General features: G+C 37.8%; 1 protein-coding gene and 2 non-coding genes across 11 annotated transcripts in view; 1 reads left to right on the top strand and 2 right to left on the bottom strand.

Annotated features, from left to right (window-relative positions):
* The window catches only part of C2H8orf34 (chromosome 2 C8orf34 homolog), a 420,783-nt gene that overhangs the window by 271,178 nt on the left and 124,542 nt on the right, over positions 1 to 25,063 (bottom strand). For all 9 annotated transcript variants that reach the window (XM_045144297.1, XM_045144298.1, XM_045144295.1 and 6 more), the window contains one exon: positions 11,603 to 11,775. In XM_045144297.1, coding sequence (XP_045000232.1) covers positions 11,603 to 11,775 — 173 coding nt within the window. The remainder of the gene's footprint in view (positions 1 to 11,602; positions 11,776 to 25,063) is intronic.
* Positions 5,701 to 5,804, bottom strand: LOC123459026. The gene has a single exon (XR_006635956.1). It is a non-coding gene; the product is annotated as a U6 spliceosomal RNA (small nuclear RNA).
* LOC123459089 lies at positions 18,307 to 18,408 on the top strand. Its single transcript, XR_006636008.1, has one exon. It is a non-coding gene; the product is annotated as a U6 spliceosomal RNA (small nuclear RNA).

Raw genomic sequence — 25,063 nt, 5'->3', positions numbered from 1 at the left:
AAGACTTTTCATGATCACCATTGAATTGTCATGTGATATTTACAGTGCTTTAAATTATTTTTGTCAATTTTCATATATGATCATACTGTAATTTGGCCATAATTCTTTCCCATTACCTTCTTTTGTCCCCACTTCCCTGCTCACTTTCATTGAACCTTTCCTCTTTCCAACTACAGCCTCTTCCATTTGATGTCTTTTGTTGCCTTCCTCCATCACCCATGTGGAAGGGAAGAGGGCTCACTATTGTGTGGGTGTTATAGAGCAAAGGCAGATGCTATGATGTCATAAATGCAGTGCCTACTTCATGACCAGAGGATAGTGTCCCAAAGTTTTCCTCCACATAATCTGGTTCTTACAATCTTGAAACCCACTCTGCCAAAACATTCCATGAGCCCTTGAAGACGTGATAGAAAAGACTTATTTAATGCCCTTTGACAATTTTTGAGTCTCCCTGGCACTCCCTACCATCTGTCAAAGAAACCTTCTCTGACCAAAAGAGAGCAGTGCTATCTACTGGCGTAAACATAAACCTTCAGAGGGCAATTTGATGGACAAAGCATAAATATTTAGTAAAATAACAGCAGCAGCTTCTCCCTAGAACCTATGAACTTCATAGCTATACATTTTAGGCTAGGTTGTCAGCACCAGGCATGAATTCCCTCCCAGGGAGCAAACAGATATGTCACTATTGTGTCTATAGGTAGATCTTGGAATAGTTAGTGGGGCAGTGATGTTGCATACAAGGTGGATCCATCATTAGATAAGATTATTGATGGTTGTTTTCCCCCAGCCAGACACATTGCTCTTTCCAACTCTGTGACAGCTAGTCAGTGGAGAGAAGACTTCCAACTCACTTCCAGTGTCCTGTAACTTACAATGGAGTACCTTCAGCAATGGGATTTTGCAATATACTTCTGGTACATTAGAGTCTATCTCTGCATAATTTTCTTAGTGACTGCTCTTTATGTCATAATATACATGTGTGACCTAATATCAAGACTGTATCCAAGGATCCAAATTTGCTGCTTTGTCTGAAACCTTTATTTTCTCTCCCTATTTTTAGATATGTCTTTCAGTATCAGGTGTCATTTCAATAATCAATTGTAATTTTTAAAAAGCTCATAAAGACAATTCATTGCAGACACCCAATTTTTGTAGGTGTTTCTTCCTTCCTCCCTGGTGTACCAAGGTTCTCTCTTCTATTGTTTCTTTTGTTCAATGGTCATTCTTTCATTCTTCTTTAGGCGAACATCTGGTGACGTCTCCTTCTTCCAGTTTTCCACTGCTTAAGAACATCTCAGGCTGGAGAGAGTGCTCAGTGGTTAAGGCACTTGCCTGCAGAGCTTAGTGACCCATGTTCAATTCCCCAGTACCACATAACTTCAGAGGCACCAAGTAGCCCAAGCATCTGGAATTCATCTGCAGTAGCTAGGGTTCCTGATGTGCCCATTCTCTATCTGTTTGTCTGTCTCTCCACCTCTCTCTGCTTTCAAATAAATGAATAAAATGTTTTTGAAAAGAGAATATTGATTTTAATTGATTTAATTAATTGTCAATAAATTGTCTCTGCATAATTTTCTTAGTGACTGCTCTTTATGTCATAATATACACTATTGATTTTTTTATTCAAAAATGTAGTTTTGCTAGAGAATTTATAGTTAACAGGTTTTTTTTTTCAATTTTTTTTTTTTTTTTTTTTTTTTTTTTGAGGTAGGGTCTCACTGTAACTCGGGCTGACCTGGAATTCACTAAGGAGTCTCAGGTGGCCTCAAACTCATGGAGATCCTCCTACCTCTGCTTCCCAAGTGCTGGAATTAAAGGCATGTGCCACCATGCCCAGCTTTTTTTCACTGTTGATACTTCCTTCTAGCTTACATATTTTCAAATAAGAAATGCAGGTCAGGGCTAGGAAGATAGCTCAGTGGATAAACTTAATTTTTCAAGCATGAGGCTCTGAGTATGGTTCTCAGCAGGCATGTATACAACCAAACCAACCAACCAAACAAGAAACCAGTCAGGCCTGGTAGTATATGCTCATAATCCCAGTGCTGAGGAGGCAGAGACAGGCAGATCCCTGGGACTCAATGGCTAGCAATTCTAGCCTACTCATCCAAGTTTAAGAGTCTCTTTCTTGAAAAACCAAAAACATGTGGGCAACACCTATAGAATTGATCCCAACTTATGTGTACACCCCCTTCCCACCCCCTACACACAGAGATCCATGATCATTCAGTGACTATACCTCTACATACAGTTCGAAATTTATCCCTTGAAGCCTTTAATATTTCCTCTTTCTTTGATGTTGGTTTCCAGAAGTTTAGATATGCTATACCTTGATGTAAAATTCATTAAGGTTATCTCATGTGGGGTTTTCTCTGGTTGTTGAATCTATAAATTATATTTCGCCATATTTGAAAAGTTTCCAGCTGTTATTCTTTCTAATTTTCTTTCAACATACTTTATTTTCATCTTGAGATTTAATGAAAGCAGTGTTGAACCCTTGTTTACCCATAAGTCCTCCAAGCTGTGTTGTATTTTTTTTTCACTTTTCCTTCTGTTCAGAACATGTCAGTTTTATTGCTCTGTCCTCAGATTCAATGATTCTGGCTTTTTCTGTCTCTGCAAAATTTGTTTATGCAAATTTTCACATCTAATTTCTTTGCCACTCTATATATTTTGCACTTGTTTCTTCATAATTTTTATTTGTTATGATTTTCATTGTTTTCTCCTAATTTTTATTTGTTTGTTATAGTTTTACCTTGTCCTTCATAATTTCTATTTATTTGTTGATATTTTGTACATTTATTAATTACAAGGTATTTTTTTGAGGTAGGGTCTCACTTTAGCCCAGGCTGATCTAGAATTTACTATGTCATCTCAGGGTGGCCTCAAACTCATGGCAATCCTCCAACCTCTGCCTCCTAAGTGTTGGGATTAAAGGCATGAAGCACCACACCTTGCTCACAAGGCAATTTTTAATTGCCAATTGAAGCCTTTTTATGTTTGATATAAATTTATTACCAGTTATTCTACCATCTGTCTCAATGCACTTATCAGTTGACTATTTTTTATTATTAAAATTATAGATATTTTGGTTCTGGGTATTAATTGTGCTTTATAAAACTCTGTCTTGATGAATTTCTCTGATACTTTAGGACTCTCTGTGTCATATGTAAATCTTTTCTTTACAAGGTAGGTAGCCACCTGCAGTTACTAGCCATTTTTTAGTTGCAATAACAGTTTTATTGTCAGAACTCTTACTATCTGGTTTCAACCTTCTTGGTTTATTGGTGGTGTTGTGACTCTTGCTAGTGTTGTATGAGGGGACACAAAGTACAATCCAACACTGATAATCTAACGCCTCAAAACAGATGAAAAAGTATGGGACCAAAAAGTTTCCCCATGCCCATGTTGCATCATTAAGAGATCCCTCTTAGTGATGCCTGAAGTTCCACCATCCATTTATGCTGATGGGGCAGAAGTAAGAGCGGGATCAGTGCAACAAGCACAGAGAACTGATAAGTGTGCATAAGGACATGAGATTGAAGATCTAGGGCTGAGTGAGGGATGTGCCTTTGGCAGCTCACCCACTGTCACAGGTGAAAGCAGAGGGCTTGGACTCGGAGGAGCCAGGTGCCCAGATATTGTTGGTTTTCTCTGTGAAATGAGAAGCAGTCATCACTTTAGACTAAGATGGAACAAGGGTTAGAGGTTTGAGGAGGGCGGAAAGTCACAGTTGAGGAGAACAGGCATGTGAATCCAGCAGTCAAAGGCAGCCACTTCACAGGCAGAACTACTGTCCACGGGTCATGAGTAAGAGACATACCAGCCAGTGTGTACAACATTTTCCGGCCTTTGTACATCCCATCTCAGAAGAGAGAAAACTTCCTTTGGGAAGAGCTTTATCAGTAAAGGACAACAGAGGAAATAATGGTAAAGGAGTTGAGGTTGTAACCGAGACGGATCACACTGGTGTGTCATGGACCTGAGGTGAAAAAGGAGAAAAATGAGGAACAAAGTGCATGAAGGTCATTAACCCATTCATAGAATCAGTGCCCCTCGGGTCCTACTAATAGGTGGGTGTCAACAGGATTGAACCAGTAGGACAAGAAATGATAACAAGTGAGATGCCTGGATGACATTCCAGTTTGAAGATTATAATATTGAGGACTAACATATAGTAGAGGGAAAGAGTGGGTGAGGTGAGGCAAATTCAAGACCAGTGGAAAAGTAGATGGAGGAAGCAAATTGGTAGGCTTGGGGCATTATCATGCACATGGACTCTTTTCACAAGATGTGGAGGCTGCTGGGGAGACGGTATATTCAGGGAAAGGGAAATAACTTGAGGGCTGGCAAATGATTGCTGTGAGACAATGTGGAAAGTGGAGTGAAGACTCAATATTCAGAAGTCCTGTTTTGAAAAATGAATGATTAGGAAGAAGGAGGAGAGGACATGTGCTGCTTGGCAGGGGGTGGGAGCAGCAAGCAAGGCCTATATACTACCTCCTTCTCTCCATTACCGTAGTTTGAGGATGGAAGGTGTGGACACAAAACCCTCATGAAGGCGAGAGAGAGAGAGAGAGCGGGAGGGAGGGAGAGGAGAGGAGAGAGAGCAGGGCCATTCTAAGTATATTTAAGGTTCTATGTGCTTTCATCTGGATCCCCTCTTTTCCAGAGATGAAACAAAATCTTAATGATCACAGGTTTTTCAGAGCAAATGGAACAGCCTCTAAGCAGTAATCAATTTCATTCTGTGCTGAGAGAATTTAAGGCAACTTTCTGGAGATTTGTCCCTTTTGTGAGCTATGATAACCCACCCTAAGAGAAAGGGAACCAAACAGAACTTATGAAAAAGAAGAACAGGGACTTGGGAGAAGGTTAACCTGGTGAAGCGCTTGCAGCACATGCCTCAGTACCTGAGTTCAGATCACCAGCACCCACATACACACAGGGCCACTATAGGTAGCCCACCTATAATCCCAGTGTTCAGGAGGAGGAGAAGGGGATCCCCAGGGTAAGCTGGCTAGCTAGACTAGCTAAATTGGTGAGCTCAAAAAGTAAAAGACTGATTCAATAAATAAGGTGGAAAGCAATTGAGGGAGACATCCAATTGCAATTTTGGCCTCTACTCACATGCACATATGTGTGCCTACACACATACAAAAACATGTACACACTCTCCACACACACACACACACACACACACACACACACACACACACACACGCACACAAAATAAAGAACAGTCAATAGTAGAGCTTGGTGACAAAATACACCTAAGGCATTCATTTTGCATGATTATCATGGGTAATTTCAAAAAGGTCACATAGAAAGAGACAGTTTGATGCTCTCCAGCCTAGGCCGGCCTTCATGGGATGCCTGTGCAGGTGGAGAAAGGCTCAGATTTACTCTCTGCCTCCTATCCTATCTTCTTTGTATTCTTTATCTCACCCCATTCTGTTTCCCACTGAGTTTTGAGCACCGGTCAGTCAACATTTGTTTGATATGACCCATGTGCTGTCTATGGTGGAAAACTGAATGAGCTGTATAATACACTCTCAGAGCTTGTACGGTACACTTTCAGAGCTCTGTCGGCAGAATCTCTGCTCCTCTCTTGATCCTGCATTCTTTGTACTAAAGCTCCAGGAGAAGATATGAAAAGTTTCCTGCTCAGTTCTTGCATTTACATTTTTTTCCTTTAAAAATGTGGAATGCTTCATGAATTTGCATGTTATCCTTGCACAGGGGCCATGCTAATCTCTGTATCGTTCCACTTTTAGCATATGTGATGCTGAACGGAGAACTTCATTTAGATTTTCATGTATAAGAGCCCTTTTTGAAAATGTCTAAATGTGGAGCTGAAGAGATGTCCTAGCAATTAAGGCACCTATGTGTGAAGCCTAGGGGCCCAGGTTCAATTCCACAGAACCCACATACTCCTGTTATTCCGTGCACAGTAACCAAGAAATTAATATACATGTATCTGTTGTCTTTAAAATAAACTTGGGATTGGGGAGCTGGGTTCATGTATAAAACTTGACACTCAAGAAACAGACAGAGTATCTTTGTTCTTTAATATCAGTTATAAAAGAGTATCCCCTATTTTAATCCTCTCATCCTGATGTTCTTCCCAAGGTGTCACCTAACAACCCCCAAATTTTTGCACATTTGTGTATCTAGCTGCTAATAGTATCTCTGACATATCAAAAGCAATTATAGCTTTAATGGAAGGGGAAAAAGTCCTTAATAGGAACATAGTTTAGCTTTTGCTTTAATATTCATCTCTAAATTATAAGATTTCAATTAATTTTATGACATATTTACAGTCTAATGATAATGCTTGGTTAGAAACTCAGTTGCAGGATCTAGATTTACAGATATTATTAATATCTTAATTAGGTGCCTTAATTAGGTGGTTCAGCTTTAAAGGAAGCGCATCAGGTTTTCAAGGTTGATGAACCTATTTGCAAACTCACATTAACTTCTAACAATCAACTTTAGGAACTCCATTACACAGCTACTGCAAACACTAATTAAGATGGCCTAAACTAAATGGGATAGGCTTATTAACCACACTTTTTGTTTGCATTCATATTAAAAGTGTGTGACTATCTTTCATAACTGTATATGTGGAGTGGATGTGTAAGCTTTCCCACAAGCTATCTAACAAAGTTATATTACTAATATTAACTAGTCTCTGACAAACTTGGGACATCTTATGATTAATGGGAAATCATTCAGCATGCTCATCTCTCTTTTATGAAACTTTCTTCCTTTCCTTGCACAAATGCTTTCATTTATTTTTTAGACTGTCTTAATTCTGTAGAATCAAAGGAGGATGTGGCAGGAAAATGTCTGTCAACACACACGTTACATCTGGCATGCAATGCCAAGAGATTCATATGTCTTGAGATCCACAAAAGACTATCTAAGGTTCATAGTCTTAATGTTCAATATCATGTGTTATTCTACTGACTTCTACATATTACCCTCACTACTGCGTTCGCTTGAACCATAACTTAGCCCATTAGGTGTGAGTTATGCATACCAATTCATTGACCATCTTTATGTAATGTTGCATTTAAGATGCAGAAGGGGAAAAGTTAAGCTAAGCTATTTTAAAATAAGTTTCTATACACAAGAGTCTGAAAGTGAAAGTCCAGCCTATCATGAATCTATTATTCAGCATGAAAATTTGGCTGTGTACAACAACAAAGTGTTATAACAGTAAAATTCAAGTAAGATGTATAATAAATACCAAGTTAGGGCAAAGGCAAAAGTAAATATATAGATGATATACATCCCTCTTATCAATAAGCTTTATTTAGCATGTGTCTGATGACAGCTCACACCTGCTACACTCATGTAACAGGCATTTAGTCACAACAGCCAATGTAGTAGGCTCTGTGGGGGAAAGAAAAAATATACTTTGGGGGCTGCAGGGATTGCTGAATGGTTAAGGCACTTGCCTGCCAAGCCTAACTCTACAGGTTCAGGTCCCCAGTACCTACATAAGCCAGATGCACAAGGTGACACGTGCATCTTGGAGTTTGTCTGCAGTAGCTGGTGGCCCTGGTATACCCATTTTTTCTTTCTCTTTCACTGTTACCTCTCTCTCTCTTCTCTCTTTCTCTCTCTCTCTCTCTCTCTCTCTCTCTCTCTCTCTCTCTCTCTCTGTCTCATTGAAAATAAATAAAAATATAAAAATAAAATACTACATTCTGAAAGACATACTAAAAAGTTGAACCTTCATCAAGTGCTTAGAGAGAATACCTTAATCACAGGGCCTGGAAAGGGTATAATAAAGACTACCTTCAATCTTCTCCTGTTTCTCTCTTTTCTGTCTTTCTCTTTTATGTTACCTATATTTTTCTTCCTTCTTCTCTATTGACACTGACCTGTAACTCCCAGTACCAGCATATGGGTAATAACATCCACAATAAGCTATTGGTCAGAGAGACCTACAAGGTTTCCCAAAAGAAATCAGAATTCTGTCAGAGTACTTGATGAGCCAACTAAGGTTAATGGTAAGACCCTATTGCTGAAGACCACCATATGCTGTTGGAAACGAACATGGAGTGACCTGGCTGGAAATTCGAAGACAGTCAATCCCCAGACAGTTAGCTTGTCTAGTGCCAGAAATTGACATGAGGGACTGAGGGAAAATGACCAACCTCTGTCTAAGCAACTAATGTAGCTACTCAGTAGCAATCAACCTGACATGATACTCATATAAGTGCAATAGTGGCACACAGCCATGGTGGGTAACCAACTGCTCTATTTGGCTAATGGATCTGCTCAGTGGAATGGAACCAATAGCTGGAATGGGGAAACAAGTCAGAACCATATCCAAAAACAAGCCTGCTCTCCAATATCAAGTTCCTACCAAAAGTGGGCTACAAGAAGGTCTACACCTACTAAATTCTCTCTCAAATAATAATAGGTATCCATGTACCTTGCAATGACCTCCCTCTCCATTGAAGAATTTGCTTCTCCTTTTCAGATGGATGCAGAACCTGAGGAGAGAATCAGCCCATCGTACCCTACCATGGCACCAACTGAAGCATAGAGTTTGTGGGGAAATGAGCAAGAGCTCCTTTCTTGGTGCACCTGGTATCAGCACAAGAGTGAAGGAGACAGACACAGAGAATACTCAAGTCCTACCAAATCAGATATCCAGAGAAACAGAGACCCCCAAGACCTCATCACTGAAATAGACCTCAAATGAACCCAACATTGTTCAGGAAATTTGTGGAAGAGTGGGTGGAAAGATTGTTAGAGCCATAAGTTGGGTCATTATACACAGAGACATTGCCTCTCCCTCATAAGTGATGGCCACCCCCACAATGCAACACTCACAATCCTAACGGGGGGCATGACAGGGAGAAGGCTAACATTGGGGCCATCGTGGCTGTATACACACTATATACATAACTAATAAAAAAAAAGAACAATAAAGTAAACTTTCTTTGAGGAGTCTAGAATCTCATTCTGTTTCTTAGGCATTTAAGGTTGTTAAATTATAGTACTTGTCCACTATTTGTAACAAAGCATAATTCTATAGAAATAAGAATCAATAAACTTTCTCTACAATCCTTCTCTATTCATCTAAATAAAAAATGCTACTGAGTGATTCCTGGTATAAATTCAAGAATCCTGTTTTGTACTTGAAAATAGAAATATAGTTTCCAACTCATAGTTTATCATTTTTTCTATTTGATACCAACACATATCTTTTTCTCAACTAACCAGGATTTAGGCAAGATTTAACCTCTCTTATTTCATTGATACTTAACAACTCATCTCAGAATTCAAAAACAATGAGAAATGAAGCTAAAATTCAATTTCAAAGGCACCTATTTTAAAGAGTCCTTTGTGGACTGAGAAGTCTGAATAAGGGATTCAACCAGGATGGCAGAAAGGATTGCCCTTCATTGAGTATCTCAAGGGAATACAAGCATACTGAACTGAGCAAGGAAACAGAAACACTAACAGTTGAAATAAATGGTTCTGGTTATTATTATGAATAAATGAAAGCAAGATGGAATTTGACATTTCTCTATTTTACATTTAAAACTAACCATCTACCAATGAATAAAGATAAAGGTCTATTGAGTTCCATAAGTCTGGTATTAAAAATAAAATTGACCCAGAAAGCCAAGCGCCACATCTCATATGTGGATCCTAGCTACAGATGACTGGACTTCTGCGTGAGAAGGAAAATACTTAGTAGCAGAGGCCAGTAAGTTAAAAAGGGTATATAAAGGGAAGATGAAGGAAGGGAGGAGGGTACTTAATAGGTTGATATTGTATATATATAAGTACAATGATTGAGATGGGGAGGTAATATGATGGAGAATGGAATTTCAAAGAGAAAAGTTGGGGGGGGGGAGGGAGGGAATTACCATGAGATTTTTTTTTTATAATCATGGACAATGCTAATAAAAATTTTAAAAATACAGGGAAAAAAATAAAATAAAAATAAAATTACCCTAATTGGCAAGTGAAATTTTTCTGGCATTTCACAAAAGAAGATAAATGGATTTTTAAAAATCCATTTATACTGGACACTTCAACTATTTAAGTAATTTAAGATTTATTTCTCATGGAAATAGAATTAATTTTCCCTAAACCTGAAGTACATTAATGAGTATTCTTAGTTTCTTTCCCTCAAGCCAAGGGGTAAGTCAAATCAAAGGACCCTTGAAAGCTGTTACATTATATAAAGTAGTTTTCTTCTGGAGAAAAAAAAAGTAGTTATTGGTTGCTTCTAAATCTAATACAGGTTCCTACAGCTATGCTGTGCATAAGTGAAAGTATTCTGAGATGGTCAGCTAACAAAAGCCACAGGAAGCTTATGTCCCTGCTCCATTCTAATTCATGAGTATTTGAAACAGTTATCTTCATCTTGTGCTTTTCAGTATAGCTTTCTGGATGTTTTTATTTTTGTTTCAAGTTTCACTCATTGCAGTTGATATGACCACCGCCCCCCCCCCCCAAGATGGTAATGGGAAATATGCCTTTCCCACTAAACATGATCTCACATTAGTCCATCTATGAGGGTAGATGTATGGTGGTTTGATTCAGGTGTCCCCCATAAATTTAGGTGTTCTGAATGCTAGTATCCCCAGCTGATGGCAATTGGAAATTAAAACCTCCTGGAGGTGTTATATTGTTGGGGGTGTGCTTATGGGTATTATGGCCAATTTCCCCATACCACTGTTTGGCACACTCTCCTGTTGCTATTGTCTACTGTATGTTGGCCATAAAGTGATGTCTACCCTCTGATCATGCCATCGTTTTCCCCTGCCAACTTAGAGCTTCCTCTCAAGGCTGTCAGCCAAAATAACCCCCGTTTTTTGTTTTTGTTTTTGTTTTTTTTCCTAGAAGCTGCTCTTGGTTGGATGATTTCTGCCAGCAATGCGAAACTGATGGCAACAACATAAGTCAACCCCTCCTACCAGCACGTTGAACATCAAGATTCAAAGTGAAATGAGAGTTTTATGATGTACTTTGAAGTTCGTAAACCATTATAGTTAAAAAAAAAAAAACACTAAGAAAATAGAAATTATTATATTCAACCATAGTTACCAACTATAAACTTAACTGATTCTAAACTAACACATTTCTCTTTATAGTCTACATTAAGAAGATCTAATTATTACACATTGAGCAGTTCCCTCTTCTTTTGATGAGTAATCAATCTGCTTAGTACCTCAGTCTCCATAGTTTAATTCCTGCTGCCAGCCACTCACTACCCAATACTAAAAGCAGGTGTTGACTCACAGCTAATAACCTTAAAATTACTTCTCTATTTGGTTTTAGTAGCAAAGATATGGTATTTAAAAAAAAATTAAAATGAATCCCAAATCCAAGGGCAATTCTAATTATGCTAATTTTAAAACCAAGTAATTCATTAGTTTTACACTCGTGTAAAACTGTATGTGTTTGAAATATAACATTGTAGAGTGATTAGATTTAATTCATTCATTTTTCAATCAAATTCAGTCTAAGAGTCTTATACCATGAAATTGTTATGCAAATCATTCACTTGTCCTGTTACTGACTGATAACAGAAAATCTTAAAAGACATCAGCCTCACCTTCCTGCAGGGCTACAGCCACTATCTTCATTTTCCCACTGGTCATTTTTAGTGCGGGGAACTGGGGGCTGCAGCATTTCCGCAGCCAGGGGATCAGCATCATTTTCTTCCCTGCCAATCCATTCTCCAATCACTCGAGGTCTCAGAAGAGAAGAACTGAAAGCCACTGTTTCCTGTGAGAAGCAAAGAATGCACTGCCTTAACGTATAAGTCAACAGGAAAATAAACTTGATCAGAAATCAGACTCCTCACTTAAACCAAAATATTCCAAGCATTTGTCTTTCTGAATTAACATAAATGTTAGTTCTCCCTATCTCTGCTCAATGACTTGTTCTTGGAATTGTACTGAGTCTGTCCTCAAGAACACCATGATAAAGGTTATAGCAGTGAGAACTGGGGTTTGAACTCCTAAGCCTGTGTGAAATGTGCCGTGTGTTCTCAGAAAGGAGAAATAAGGCCAGAATTTGTGGTGGAAGGAAGAGAGTGTAGCGCTTGCAGAGTGAAAGGTATGGTCCTCCTGCTAGGAGTTGTGCATAATCTGGAGGAGAGTGAGCTAGAATGTGGGCACAAAGGGCCAGAGATGCGCTCCTCCCACCGTGCAGCATTCTGGACATTAAGAGATCCAGGCAAAGTATAGAAATCCCGACAGCATCAATGCCAGGTGCATCATGCTAACCCAAAACAGATTAATCTCTTTTCACATACTTGAAATGAGGTGACTCATTCAATTGGACCAATGTGCTATGGTGCAGCCATGGAAATGGTATTGCTTGAGAACAGTGAATACATGTCATTAGTAGAAATAAATTAAGTGAAAAAGGAAGCACTAAACAGAAATATTTAAAATATGCTCTAATTTTGTTTCAAATTTTATATGTTTTATGTAGATCATGCAAGTGTAATTTATTCAATATATTTATTAAAGAAAAATGTACAAAACATTGTTTAATATGCTGGGGAAAATGGTAAGAGAACAAACCTTAATGAAAGTTCCATCTGAATAAAAGTACTTACAGGGTTTGTTTTGATTTGGTATTTTTATAACTTTTTAATTTCCTATACTAACTATATGCTAGTCCAGTTGTTTTTTAAATATCGCAACTTGATAAACACATGTTTAGCTTAAATTTTGGTCACATAAAGTTTTAGGGGCTGGAGAGATGGCTTAGCGGTTAAGCGCTTGCCTGTGAAGCCTCAGGACCCTGGTTCGAGGCTCAGTTCCCCAGGACCCACATTAGCCAGATGCACAAGGGGGCGCATGTGTCTGGAGTTCGTCTGCAGTGGCTGGAGGCCCTGGCGCACCCATTCTCTCTCTCTAATTGCCTCTTTCTCTCTGTCTGTCACTCTTAAATAAATAAATAAACAAAAAAAAATTTAGAGTTTTAGTATTATAATCTTGAATTATTTCTTAAAAAATTAGATCTAGTGCTCTACTTTACAAAAATATTATGCAAATCCAATACAGATCACAATATACATAATATTTCAGCATACAAATGTAATATATAGTTAACATATGAATATAATATTAAAAGCAACACATTTCTATGCTAACTTTAAAAATCAATTTTAAAATGTGTAAAATGTGACAGAATATATTTGACATTCCTCCAAATGATAGAAGAAAGGTTGGATGTTTAATTCATTGCTATTAATTTCATTTCATTGGGGCAGAATGGGCATGGAGATTTGTTTGGCTTTAGACGTTGACAACAGTACAAGGAAAAGAACCATTACAATAACAGAAAAGTGTGGTTGAGGCAAAGGAACTGGGAAGATGAAACAGTATATCAGAGGTCAGTGCAGCCCAGAACTGCCCAGATTCAGAAACAGCTCCTCCTCTGCTACTTATTGGGAAACTAAATGAAACGACAGACCATTCCTCGTGGAAAGTGGGGTACAGAGAGTGAATGGATGGATTAATGTTCAGGATGTTTAACTCTGGTTGGCAGCAGAAATGTAGTGAGAAACAGAAGACAAGCAAGGAGATAAGGAGAGTTGCAAACAGGAAAGACATGGGAAGTGACCTTTTTTTTTTTTTTTTTTTTTTTTTAGGCAAGCCCAACAGACTGGCTTTTTTTTTTTTTTTTTTTTTTTTGGCATGCTAGGGCTTCCAGCCAGTGCAATAGAACTCCAGAAGCATGCACTCCCTTGTGCACATGTGCAATATCAGTGCTTGTGTCACTGTTAAGTGTGGTTTATATGGGACCTAGAGAGTTGAACATGAGGATTTAGGCTTCACAGGCAAGCACCTAAATGCTATGCCATTTTTCCAGCCCAGAAGTGACTATGTTATAGGATAGAAAGTAGTAGTACTTTACTGGTTTTACTTTTCTTAATACACAAAGGTTTTCCCACATTGGTGTTCATGTAAAGATGGATGAGAAGAGTTCTACCTCCATTAAAAATAAATATATCTCTGATTTCTTAACTTAAATATTTCTACTTACTTATATATAAACAGGGAGAGAAGAGAGATAGCACAGAGAGAATGAATGTTCCAGGGCCTTCATCTACTGCAAACAAACTCCAAATGCATGTGCCACTTTCTGAATCTGGGTTTACATGGATACAGAGGAATTGAATGTGTCTTTTGCTTTGCAGGTAAGTGCTGAGACAACTATCCATCTCATTAGCAAGAAAAGGACGCTGCTATATGAAATCAAGCAGCCTGACAAGATGTACAAACCTCTGCGATAGCAGCACACAGCCTAGGTGAGTAAGTGAGTAACCAATGGCTCTCCAATTGGCTAACAGAACCCTTCAGTGGAAAGGAACCCATAGCTGGAACTGAGAACTGAGTCAGAATCCTATGGAGACCAAGATCATGGACTCCAATAAGAAACTCCCCCTAGTCTTTGGCCAAAAGTGAGGCTACACCCATCAAAATCTCTATAAATTAACAATGCTTATCCCATTTAACCTATCCTGATCTCACTCTCCATTGGGTTGGAGAAACTGTTTTTCTTTTTCAGGAAGCAGTGAGAACTAAAGACAACCAAAATCTTTCAACAACGAAAGAATGAATTGATTGCTGACTCCCTGGAAGGAGATGAACCATCCTAACCATCCTTATCACAGCAGATATGGCCCAGGTGAAATACAGAGGAATTGTCAAGATGAGCAAGAGTGTGCTTCTGTACTGAGCCTGACAATCTGCACCAGGGTGGAGACAGACACTGAGGATACGCAAAATGTATCAACGCAGAAGTCCAGAAGCTGCTGAGAGCTCAACACGAAAGTAGACTTAGAGCACACCCACCAAGGCTCAGAGGATTTTGTGGAAGAGGGGGCAGAAAGAATGTAAGAATCACAGGGTGGAATGGAGTATCCAGAGGCATTGCCTCCCTTCCACAATGACTGACTGCTGCTCTCATAAATCATAACCCACAACTGCATGGTGAAGACCAGAAGTCTCACTAAGGAGGGCCCTCAATGGAGTAGGGGCAAGGAGGAGAAAAATGATGTCACCAACAGAAGATGTATCCATACATACAAAGTTTCTACTTGATAAAAAAAATTATACCTAGCTAAAATAGCTTTCAAAACCAAAAATGAAATAGTATTTTTATGTGTGAAGTATTTAAAATAATTCTTCAGGGCTGGAGAAATGGCTTAGTGTTTAAGCGCTTGCCTGTGAAGCCTAAGGACCCCGGTTCAAGGCTCAGTTCCCCAGGTCCCACGTTAGCCAGATGCACAAGGGGGTCCACACATCTGGAGTTCGTTGGCAGTGGCTGGAGACCCTGGCATGCCCGTTCTTTCTCTTCTCTCTCTCTACCTCTTCCTCTCTCTGTCTGTTGCTCTCAAAATAAATAAATAAAAATAAACAAAAAAATAAAAAAAATTCTTCACTGCACAAAGTATAAGTAAAGAAGATTATGTGATAAAAATATAAGTTTAAAAACTTTTAGTTTTCTTACATTTAACATCAAAATAGTAAAATCCCCTTTTGTGTATTTCAGTTTCAATTAAGTTAAGTAAGCATCTTTTCATATACATATTTTTCTGAAAACATTTTAGTGAAGAGAACAATTGTGTCACTAACTACAAATGTTAGCACATAGCAAAGAGTATTTTAGTATATATAATATATATTAATTACATTAATATATAGTAATTAAACATATTAATTAATATATATTACACATAATACTATATAATATAAAATATATATAGTATATATATATTGAATGACACAATATGTTTTTAAAAATATTTTAAGTCCACAAATAAATCAAACCTCTTAAAAATCAAAGAAAAATCTTTGAAAATCTAACTAAATTCCTTAGAAATGCAAAAAGTACATCTTCCTTTGCCTTTTCCAGACATGATCCCTGAATATTGAGTTCTTAAGCAAGCATGCATAAATCAATTACCAAAAGCACTCTTTTTTAAATTTTTTTTTTTGTTTATTTATTTGAGAGCAACAGAGAGAAGGAGGGAGGGAGAGAGAGTGAGGGAGAGAGAGAGAGAGAATGGGCACACCAGAGCTTCCAGCCTCTGTAAATGAACTCCAGATGCATGCACCCCCATGTGCATCTGGATAACGTGGGTCCTTGGGAATTGAGCCTCAAATCAGGGTCCTTAGACTTCACAGGCAAGTGCTTAACCACTAAACCATCTCTCCAGCCCCCCAAAGCACTCTTATTCAAAATTTCTCCAGCAGGTCACATATGTAATTAGTTTGACCCATGAGCAAGAAGCTTACATACCCAGGAACTAAGTGCTTTATCCCAGACCTGCTGTTGTAGGTCTGCACCCAAAAGCTGACACACAATTATAGGGCTGCTGTCAAAGGCTGACCTATAATTAATTGAACTGCTCTTCTCACAAGCTAGACTCTAATATGCTTTGGATGTTAGATGTCCTCAAAAGGCCATGTGTTGATGGCTTGTCCCCAGCCTGTTAGGTTACCTTTGGAAAGGAGCCTATTGGAAGGAAATTGGGTCTTCGGAATGTGCCCTTGGGAGCTATTGGCATCCTCATCATGTCCTCTCTGACTCTTGCTTCCCAGCTGGCTAACAGTGAGGAGCTAACAGTGAGGAGATCTGCTCTGCTATGCTTTCTCTACTAAGAAGCTTCGCCTGGCCACAGGCTCAAAGTATTGGGGTCAAGTGACCATGGGTTATAATTCTCCTGAACCCACAGCCAAAACAAAAGTTCTTCTTATGTGTTGTTCAACTCAAATATTCTGTCACAGTGACAGAAACTTGAGTACTATAGTCCATGTTGTATGATCTAATTACTCTTCATGAAACTGGCTGTAGAAAGATAATATCATGTTTTAAACTCTTTTGTTTCTTCCATATTAACTAGTGTAATTCTGTAAAATGCACACAAAAGTTGTGACAATTTAAAAGCAATTCATAGGCTAGGAAGAAGCCTCAGTGGTTAAAGGCACTTGCTTGCAAAGTCTGCCAGTTCCAGTGCAATTTCTCAGCACCCACATAAAGCCAGATACAAAGTGGCATAAGCATCTGTGATCCCAGTGAGCCTACAACACTGAGAAGTGGAGCCAGAACAATCTAAAGGTGGAGGCTCAGCTAATTATACTACAGAAAAGAAAGAAAAGATTATAAAAAACTAAAATTATTCTACACGTTTTCCACAGCGAATTAATTCCCACATTGAACTTGAGCTGGAGATTAAAGAAGCACTTAGCTAAAGGCTATTCCACAGTAGCTTTTATTATCATTTAATAACTAGCATAAACTGGTAATGGCCAGGTTCTCAACCTACTGGTACCACATCAATCCAAAATATATACTGAACAGCTGATTTAATGTCTATGTACTTATTCTAGCTCATGTCTAGTCCATTCTCTCTGTTCATTTTGTTTATGGTACTAGCAGTTACTGCCTCATTTAAAGTGATGTCCTATTACAAAATTTAATTCCATTTTCTTATGAACTTCTGATGTCATATATATGTTTTCTTTTGCAGTTTCTGCCCAATTCATGAATTCTCTAATTCCAACCAATTCGATATGTGTTATACTGCTGAATGAAAATAAACTTTATCATTAAAATATTTTATGGGGCTGGAGAGATGGCTTAGCAGTTAAGGCACCTGCCTGCAAAGCCTAAGAATGCATGCTTGACTCTCCAGGTCTCACATAACTACATGCGTGGTGGTGTAAGCATGCCATGTTGCACATGTGCGCAAGGGAGTGCATGCGTCTGGCTAAAAGACCCCGGGACACCCATTTTCTCTCTCTCTCTTTCTCTCTCAAAAATAAAATAATAAAAAAAAATATTCTGAGGACTATGGAGACCCAGCTTAGGATGACTCTACGGGCAAGATAAGTAAATCCTGTGGTATTTTAATAAATGTTTATGCACTACAACTTCTATCTATATTACAGACTAAGTTTCCTCCAAACTCTTCCTTTTCCAAGTATCTATTAATACTAGATGAAATAGATTAAGGTATCTTTAAATGCCACACTCAGAGAAAGGAGCTTTGAGAAAACCTGAAAAGGTTGTCTAATGAAAAAGTCACATTATCACAGCAAAGTGGGCGCTGATGAATCAGTCACCTCAAGGGTTTAAATTGCTCCCAAGTAACCCACAGCCTTTGTCTTTAATGACCATTTCATCAGTGTGTGGGAGATCAGTCGATTAAATTCGTGATCCTGACTCTATCTCCCCATGTCATGCTTTCTGCATGTGACTATCAAGTTCCTCTTACAAAGGGGAACTATTGTACTCGCTTCAGCAGCACATATACTAAATTGGAATGATACAAAGAAGACTAGCATGGCCCCTGCACATGGATAAAGGCAGGCTATACTTCCCTCCATATATGGTTTGCTTTACCTAACAGTGAGGACAGATGCTACTATAAGTCACTTACAAATTTGGGCCTCAAAAGTCATGCATGTTTCATTTTCTTCTTACCTGTCTGTCAGCGCCATGAGAACAATGTGCTGTGATACTCACCTTGCTCTGAAGGAGGACGGGAAACCCTGACTAGCTCATATTTACCTCAGGAAAACACAGTTTATGTCACATGACAGTGACCTTCTAGATATACAGCAGAACATTCAACTGCAATCTGCCAGGGCTCATCAGCCAGGAATCAGAATAAACCAGTTGAATTCCAGAAAAGTAAGAGAAATGAAATATTTTATTAAACCATTGAGTTTTGGTGTAGATTTTTAGCCTGTAACCAACTGAAATATGTTACTGCTTTACAAAAAAAAAAAAAAAAAAAAGGAAAACTGACAAAATTACCTGCCTTTGGGATAGAGTGACAGGTGGAGGCTGTGGTAGGGGAATTATTATGGGAGAAAAGTGGAGACCCGTGTAATGTGGTGTTCAAATATTTAGTAAAACTGTCAGCTTCAGTATAGAAATTTTACTAAGTAGATTTTTAAAAACTGAGTATTTAGAACACTCTAGGCAAAAATACAGGGGCTAAGAAGACAGCTCTGCAGGTAAAGTGCTCACAGATTAAGCCTGAGTATCTGAGTTTAATCCTCAGACCTACAGTACAAAGGCAGAAGCTGTGGTGTGTTTCTGTAATTCCAGCACAGAGCCCTGGACTGGGAAGTGGACGGGAGGCAGAGACAGGACAGCTTCCCAGAAAATGACGGAGAAAATAAAAACCACAGAGCGAGATCCAGAGAACCCCTCCCTCAAAGGAGCTGGATCTGCAAGGAGGAACCCCAAAGTTGTCTTCTGACCTCCACATATACACTAGGGAGCAAATGTATGTCTGCACCCCCCCCCCACAAACACATATACACATGCACACATGAACACTTAAATAAGAATAAATAAATAAATGTTAAAATGCCAATTCTCTCACATTGACCTAAAACACAACACACAACCAAACCCAGAACTTCAGAAAGAATTAGCTAGGACATTGGAAGAAAGCAGAAGGTCCAAAAATGAACTTTTGATAATTAGCTCTAGGAAAGTTATTACCCATATTGGGGAATATATGGCATTTTTATCATAAAAATGATCATTTAATGTGAGTTAAGAGATTCAAATGAAAAATAAAATTTTCAGAAGAAAATTAGAAAACCAATAATTTTTCTGACTCCAAACATCTTAAGACACAAAATATTTCAGAAAAAGTAAAAATCTTCCAGGCCTGGTAGCACATGCCTTTAGTCCTAGCACTTGGGAGTTTGAGTCTGAGGCCAGCCTGGGTCTACAGAGTGAAATCCACGTCAGAGAGGACTAAAGTAAGGTCCCATCTCAAACAAATAATAATAATAATAATAAAAAGATAAAAAAGAAAGACAGAAAAGTAACTAAAACACTACTTAAATAATTATGACATGATCAAAATTAAAAAAAAATATTTGGGGCCATAGAAATGGCTCAATGGTTAAAGAAGCTTGCTTGTAAAGCCTGATGACTTGGGTTTGATTTCCCAGTACCCACATAAAGCCAGATGCATAAAGTGGCATATGCATCTGGAATTAGTCTACAGTGACAAGAGATCCTAGCATGTCCATTCTCTCCCTTTCTCATTTTCCCTACCTATTTTTCTCTCTTTCTTCCCCCTGCTTACAAAAAAGATTTTTAAACAACATAATTGAAACACACATAACCAACAAAAACTGAAATCTAGAATTTGTAATAAACTCACAGGGAAAACAACTGGATAATAAAAATTGACAAAAGAAACAAGTAGGAAGTCATCCTCATTAAAATTTATTACATTTGGGCTGGACAGTTGACTTAGCAGTTAAGGTGCTTGCTTGTAAAGCCTAAGGACCCATGTTCAACTCTATAGGTCTCACGTTGTCAGATGCATAATGACACAAGCTTTCAAGGTCACACTTGCACACAAGGTGGTGCATGTGTCTGGAATTCAACTGCAGTGGCTAGAGGCCCTGGTGTGCCAATTCTCTCTCCCTTCCCCCTCCCCACACAGACACACACACACATAAAAAAAGCCATTCTGTTGAACTTGTTTCAAAAAAATAGATATGATTTTGACTTAAATCCTTAAGTAGAGAATTTCATTCAAATATTTAAAGCAGATAATTGGCAAGAATTAGAAGATACAGGAATATTATAAACTGCAAGTAAGAATATAAATTTATACCAACCGTTTAAAGAAAAAAATGTATTATCCAGTAAAGATAAATATGCTTGTGAGGCATATGCCAAGAGTCCAGCCCTAAATCTGTACATGAGGGAAACTATTGCTTACATAGGTAAATAACTAGGCATACCAATGACTGTAGAGTATTTTATCCTATATGCAAACTGAAGAAAAATGTTAGCAATAAGACCCCATTTGCATAAAATTTAAAATGATATAAAACTAACATATGTGTTCTAAGAAATGTGTGTGAGTAGATGATCAAGAAGAATAAGATAATAAAATTTAAATCTCTGACAGCACAAAGCTGGCCACCATCATGTAGAATTTCACAAGGCTTTCAGCTCCATCAGTAATGTATTACTCTTCAGCTACACAGTGGATGCCCATCTATTCATTATGTTGCCTTTTATATACTGTGATGCATGGCATTTTCATAATTTTCAACAGTAAAAAGATAATGCTATATTAATTGAAGTTTAATTAGCTGTGACTTTTTTCTTTTGATTCAGATATTATTTTCATTTCTTTTTCAAACTTTATTTATTTATTTATTTGAGAGAGCAAAAGAAAGAGAGAGAGATTGGGGGGGGGGAGAGAGAGAGGGCGCACCAATATCTTCAGCCACTGTAAATGATCACATGAGCCACCTTGTGCATCTGGCTTATGTGTGTCCTGAGGAGTCGAACACAGGTCCTTTGACTTTGCAGGCAAATGCCTTAAACACTAAGCCATCTCTCCAGCCCTATATTTTCATTTCTACGTTAACTTCAATTCCTTTGCTATCCAGTAGATATTACTTATTATTTATTTCAGTAGTCAAATGAAAACAATGAGAAATTTTTTTTTCCTTTTCCCTCTATAAACCCACCAGCAACTACAATGGAAGAACGCCTTTTCTCCAGGTCTGGCATATAGAAGATAGTGATAAAGGGTTATTGAGTGAAAGAATGACATAACATAAATTAAGGTAAAAGTGATTCAATAATGCATTAACATCACGAGGCACTGATGAAATGAAATCAAAATAAAACTACACACCCACGAGGATGGCTACTTTTCAAAGGCAGATGCCAATGTATGATGGTGAATACATGGAGAAAGTGGAGCCCTCACATCGGTGGGAATGAAAACATGTACAACCACTGTCAAAAATGCTTCAGCAGTTGTCAAAAGGTTATACAGTTATTATATAACCTGTCATTTCCTTTCCTATGGAGAATGAAAACATGTATCTGATGAATTTTGTACATGTGTGTTCATAAAACATTATTTATAAAATCTAAAAATTTAGAAACTCAGACATCTACATGTATAGGCATATGTATATAAAAATATCATTTAGCAATGAAAATGAGTGAAATACTAATGCTTATAGAACACTGATCTACCACGAAGACATTATTCCAAGTGAGATAAGATAGACTCACAAGAGTGCATATGATATGTTTGCATTTATCTTAAACTTACAGAACAAGCAAATCTATAGAGACAGTAGATCAGTGGCTGTCTAGTGCTGAAGGGTTAGAGGATGGAGAAGTAGCTGAATGGGAAGAGTGCTTCTTTTTGGGATGTGCAATGTGTTCTAAACATAGTAGTTCTAATGGGTGCACAGCTCTGTGAACATAATAAAAACCATTAAGATACACTTTTAAAGAAGCTTATTGGGACTGGTGAGATAGCTTAACTGTTTAGGTGCTTGTTAAGGTGAAGCTGTGAAGATGAACAAATGACTTGCATGCAGATCCAAAGATGCTTTGGGGGCACCAGGGCTGTGGAATGGCTGCCAGCTGGAGGGACAGAATGGGAATACAGAGACATTTGTCACTGGTTATGGATGTCAGACTGCAGACATTTGATGTTTACCTGCTTATTGTTATACCTGTTTATTTGCATTGGTCTAGTATCTCCTTGTTATGCCTTTATGCAATGGAAATGTTTATGCAATTATGTGTTCAAAGTATGTAATTTATGTTTGACTTATACAGGGCTTACAATTAAGAGACAGACTTAAGTCTCAGATAATACTTGGAAATTTTGAACAATCAATGTGACAGTTGATAAAGGTGAGAGGGATTTTGGAAGTTGGTCTTAATGCAATTTACACTGTGAGATGGTTATGAGTCTATAGGGGCCAGGGAAAGAATGTGATGGTTTGAATGAATGTCCACATAGACACAGGTATTTATTATTAAGATTTATTAGATGCAACCTGATTCTACAGTGGACAGAGCCCTTGTGGGGCAGAGATGTCACTGGAGATGGATCTAGCAGTCCATCCCTACGGTGTGTTCAGAGAACTTTGGAGCTTTGGCTATTGTTTTTTTCTGGCTATTTTATGATGTCTCTCTGCTTGGATCTATGGGCATGAGCCAGTTTCTTCTGTCATTTATGGTGTTTCCCATGGATCTGTAAGCCTGAAATATACCCTTTTCTCCCATTAACTGCTTCTGGTCGGATGTTTGTCCCAGCAACAAGAAGCTGACTATGACATACTTGCACACATTTTCATCAATTATCAACTCACAAGTAAACTCATTTATGTTCCCTTATATCCTTTCCACAGCCACCTTTCTTTTACTATGTTAAATTCCACTTATCATATGTAAATATCTCAATGTATATTTCAAAAAGAATCACAATGACTGTAAATAAATACCATTATCTTACCTAACCATAAGTTAGTAATAATTCTTTAATACCACCCCATATTTAGTTTCAAATTTCCTGGATTCCCTCATGGAGATTGTTTGTTTGTACAAGGCAGGCCCTAAGCAGTACCCAATATGTTGCAGCTGTCTTTATATTGCTTTCAATCTGCATTTTTCCTTCTGTATTTAATTTTTATCTTGTAATTTTTTATTTATTGTTTTACAACACTGACTTTGGGCAATTGTCCTGTAAATATCTCACAATCTGTATTTATCCCATTATATCTCTGTGGTGTTGTTTGTAATGCTCATCTCCTCTTGTCATGTTTGAAAATCAGTAGTGAGATCTTCATAAAAGATTACTGTTACTTTTGTCTTTGCCAGCACTGCTTTAGCGAGAATGCATCTCATTTCCTCTTAAAGTCCATAATGCCCCAAGGACTTCTCATCAGTGAGGTTGGCAGCCTCAGTCAATTTACATGGAACCATTAATTCACCATCATAAATTTCCAAATGGTGATTGCCTAGTTTTATAATTCAATAGTTATTTATTTACCCAAATACTTCCATAGAAAGAGCCTTCCTATCATCAAATATTGAATTGTGCCCAAGTACAATTTGTAAAGCTTTATTTTTCTTTTGACTTCAATAGTTATTTTAAATAATAATTGTGGGTCCCTAATATTTTTCAAAGATTACTAATGAAGATGTTGGTGAGTATATAGATTTGTCACATTTTATATTACTCACTGCATTGCAGCTATTATTCTTACTCATGTTCCTACTTTTCCCAGTGGGAGATGGCTTTAGTTGGCTACTGAGCTCTTTTCATACACTGCTAGTAGTCTTTGATTTTCCACCAAGGTAAGACACAAGATGTGTGTTTCATTTTGCACATTCTCTGATCCAGGCCTAGAGGCAGCCACTATTCCAAAGGATGCTGATTGCTTTTAATGTGAAATATTTAAAGACATACAACATTTAAAATATCTGATGTAACTTAGATTTACAGAAAAGTTGCTAGAAGGCATGAAGTTACAAAAAAAAAAAAAAAATGAATTCCTGTATATCCTATACCCAAACAGCTCAACTGTTTCTAGTTAAAGTGTTAGTGCTAGTAAGTGCTGTTTGACATTCTGATTTATTATTTTGGCTAACAGTCTGCATTATCATTTACTTATGTAAGGGAATATATATGACAATATATAATTTTTTAAATTACATTTATTTATTTATGTGAGGGAGACAGAGAGAGAGAGAAAATTGGTGTGCAGTGCAAACAAACTCCAGATGCATGTCCTACCTTGTGCATCTGGTTTACGTGGGTCCTAGGGAATTGAACCAAGGTCCTTTAAGGCAAATGCCTTAAACACTAAGGGAACTTTCCATCCAAGAACATATATAAATTTTAACATAGCCAAAATGTCCTCCAAACCACTTCTAATGAGACATTTCTTCGTCCCTAAACTCTTTAAAATACAGAAAATGTGCTCATATGGCTCCAGGATGAACTTCAAAATGAGTAACGTTAACACACTGTTGATTGTCAATTTGTTTAAATTTCCCCAATTACTTGAATAACATTGGTCATGGAAAGAGGCATATGTGGCATTCAATCATTAGTTTTTAATTTACTTCTATCTAAAATAGTTTCCAGTCTTTCATGTTCACAATCTCCACATTTTTTAAAAGTTCAGGTTATTTATTTTTTGGACCCCCACATGACAGCTGACATATT

This window comes from Jaculus jaculus, chromosome 2 (assembly GCF_020740685.1).
Source record: "Jaculus jaculus isolate mJacJac1 chromosome 2, mJacJac1.mat.Y.cur, whole genome shotgun sequence".
In the NCBI taxonomy this organism is placed as follows: Eukaryota; Metazoa; Chordata; class Mammalia; order Rodentia; family Dipodidae; genus Jaculus; species Jaculus jaculus.
Note: the sequence above shows the minus strand (reverse complement) of the source record. Positions and strands in the feature narration are given on the sequence as shown.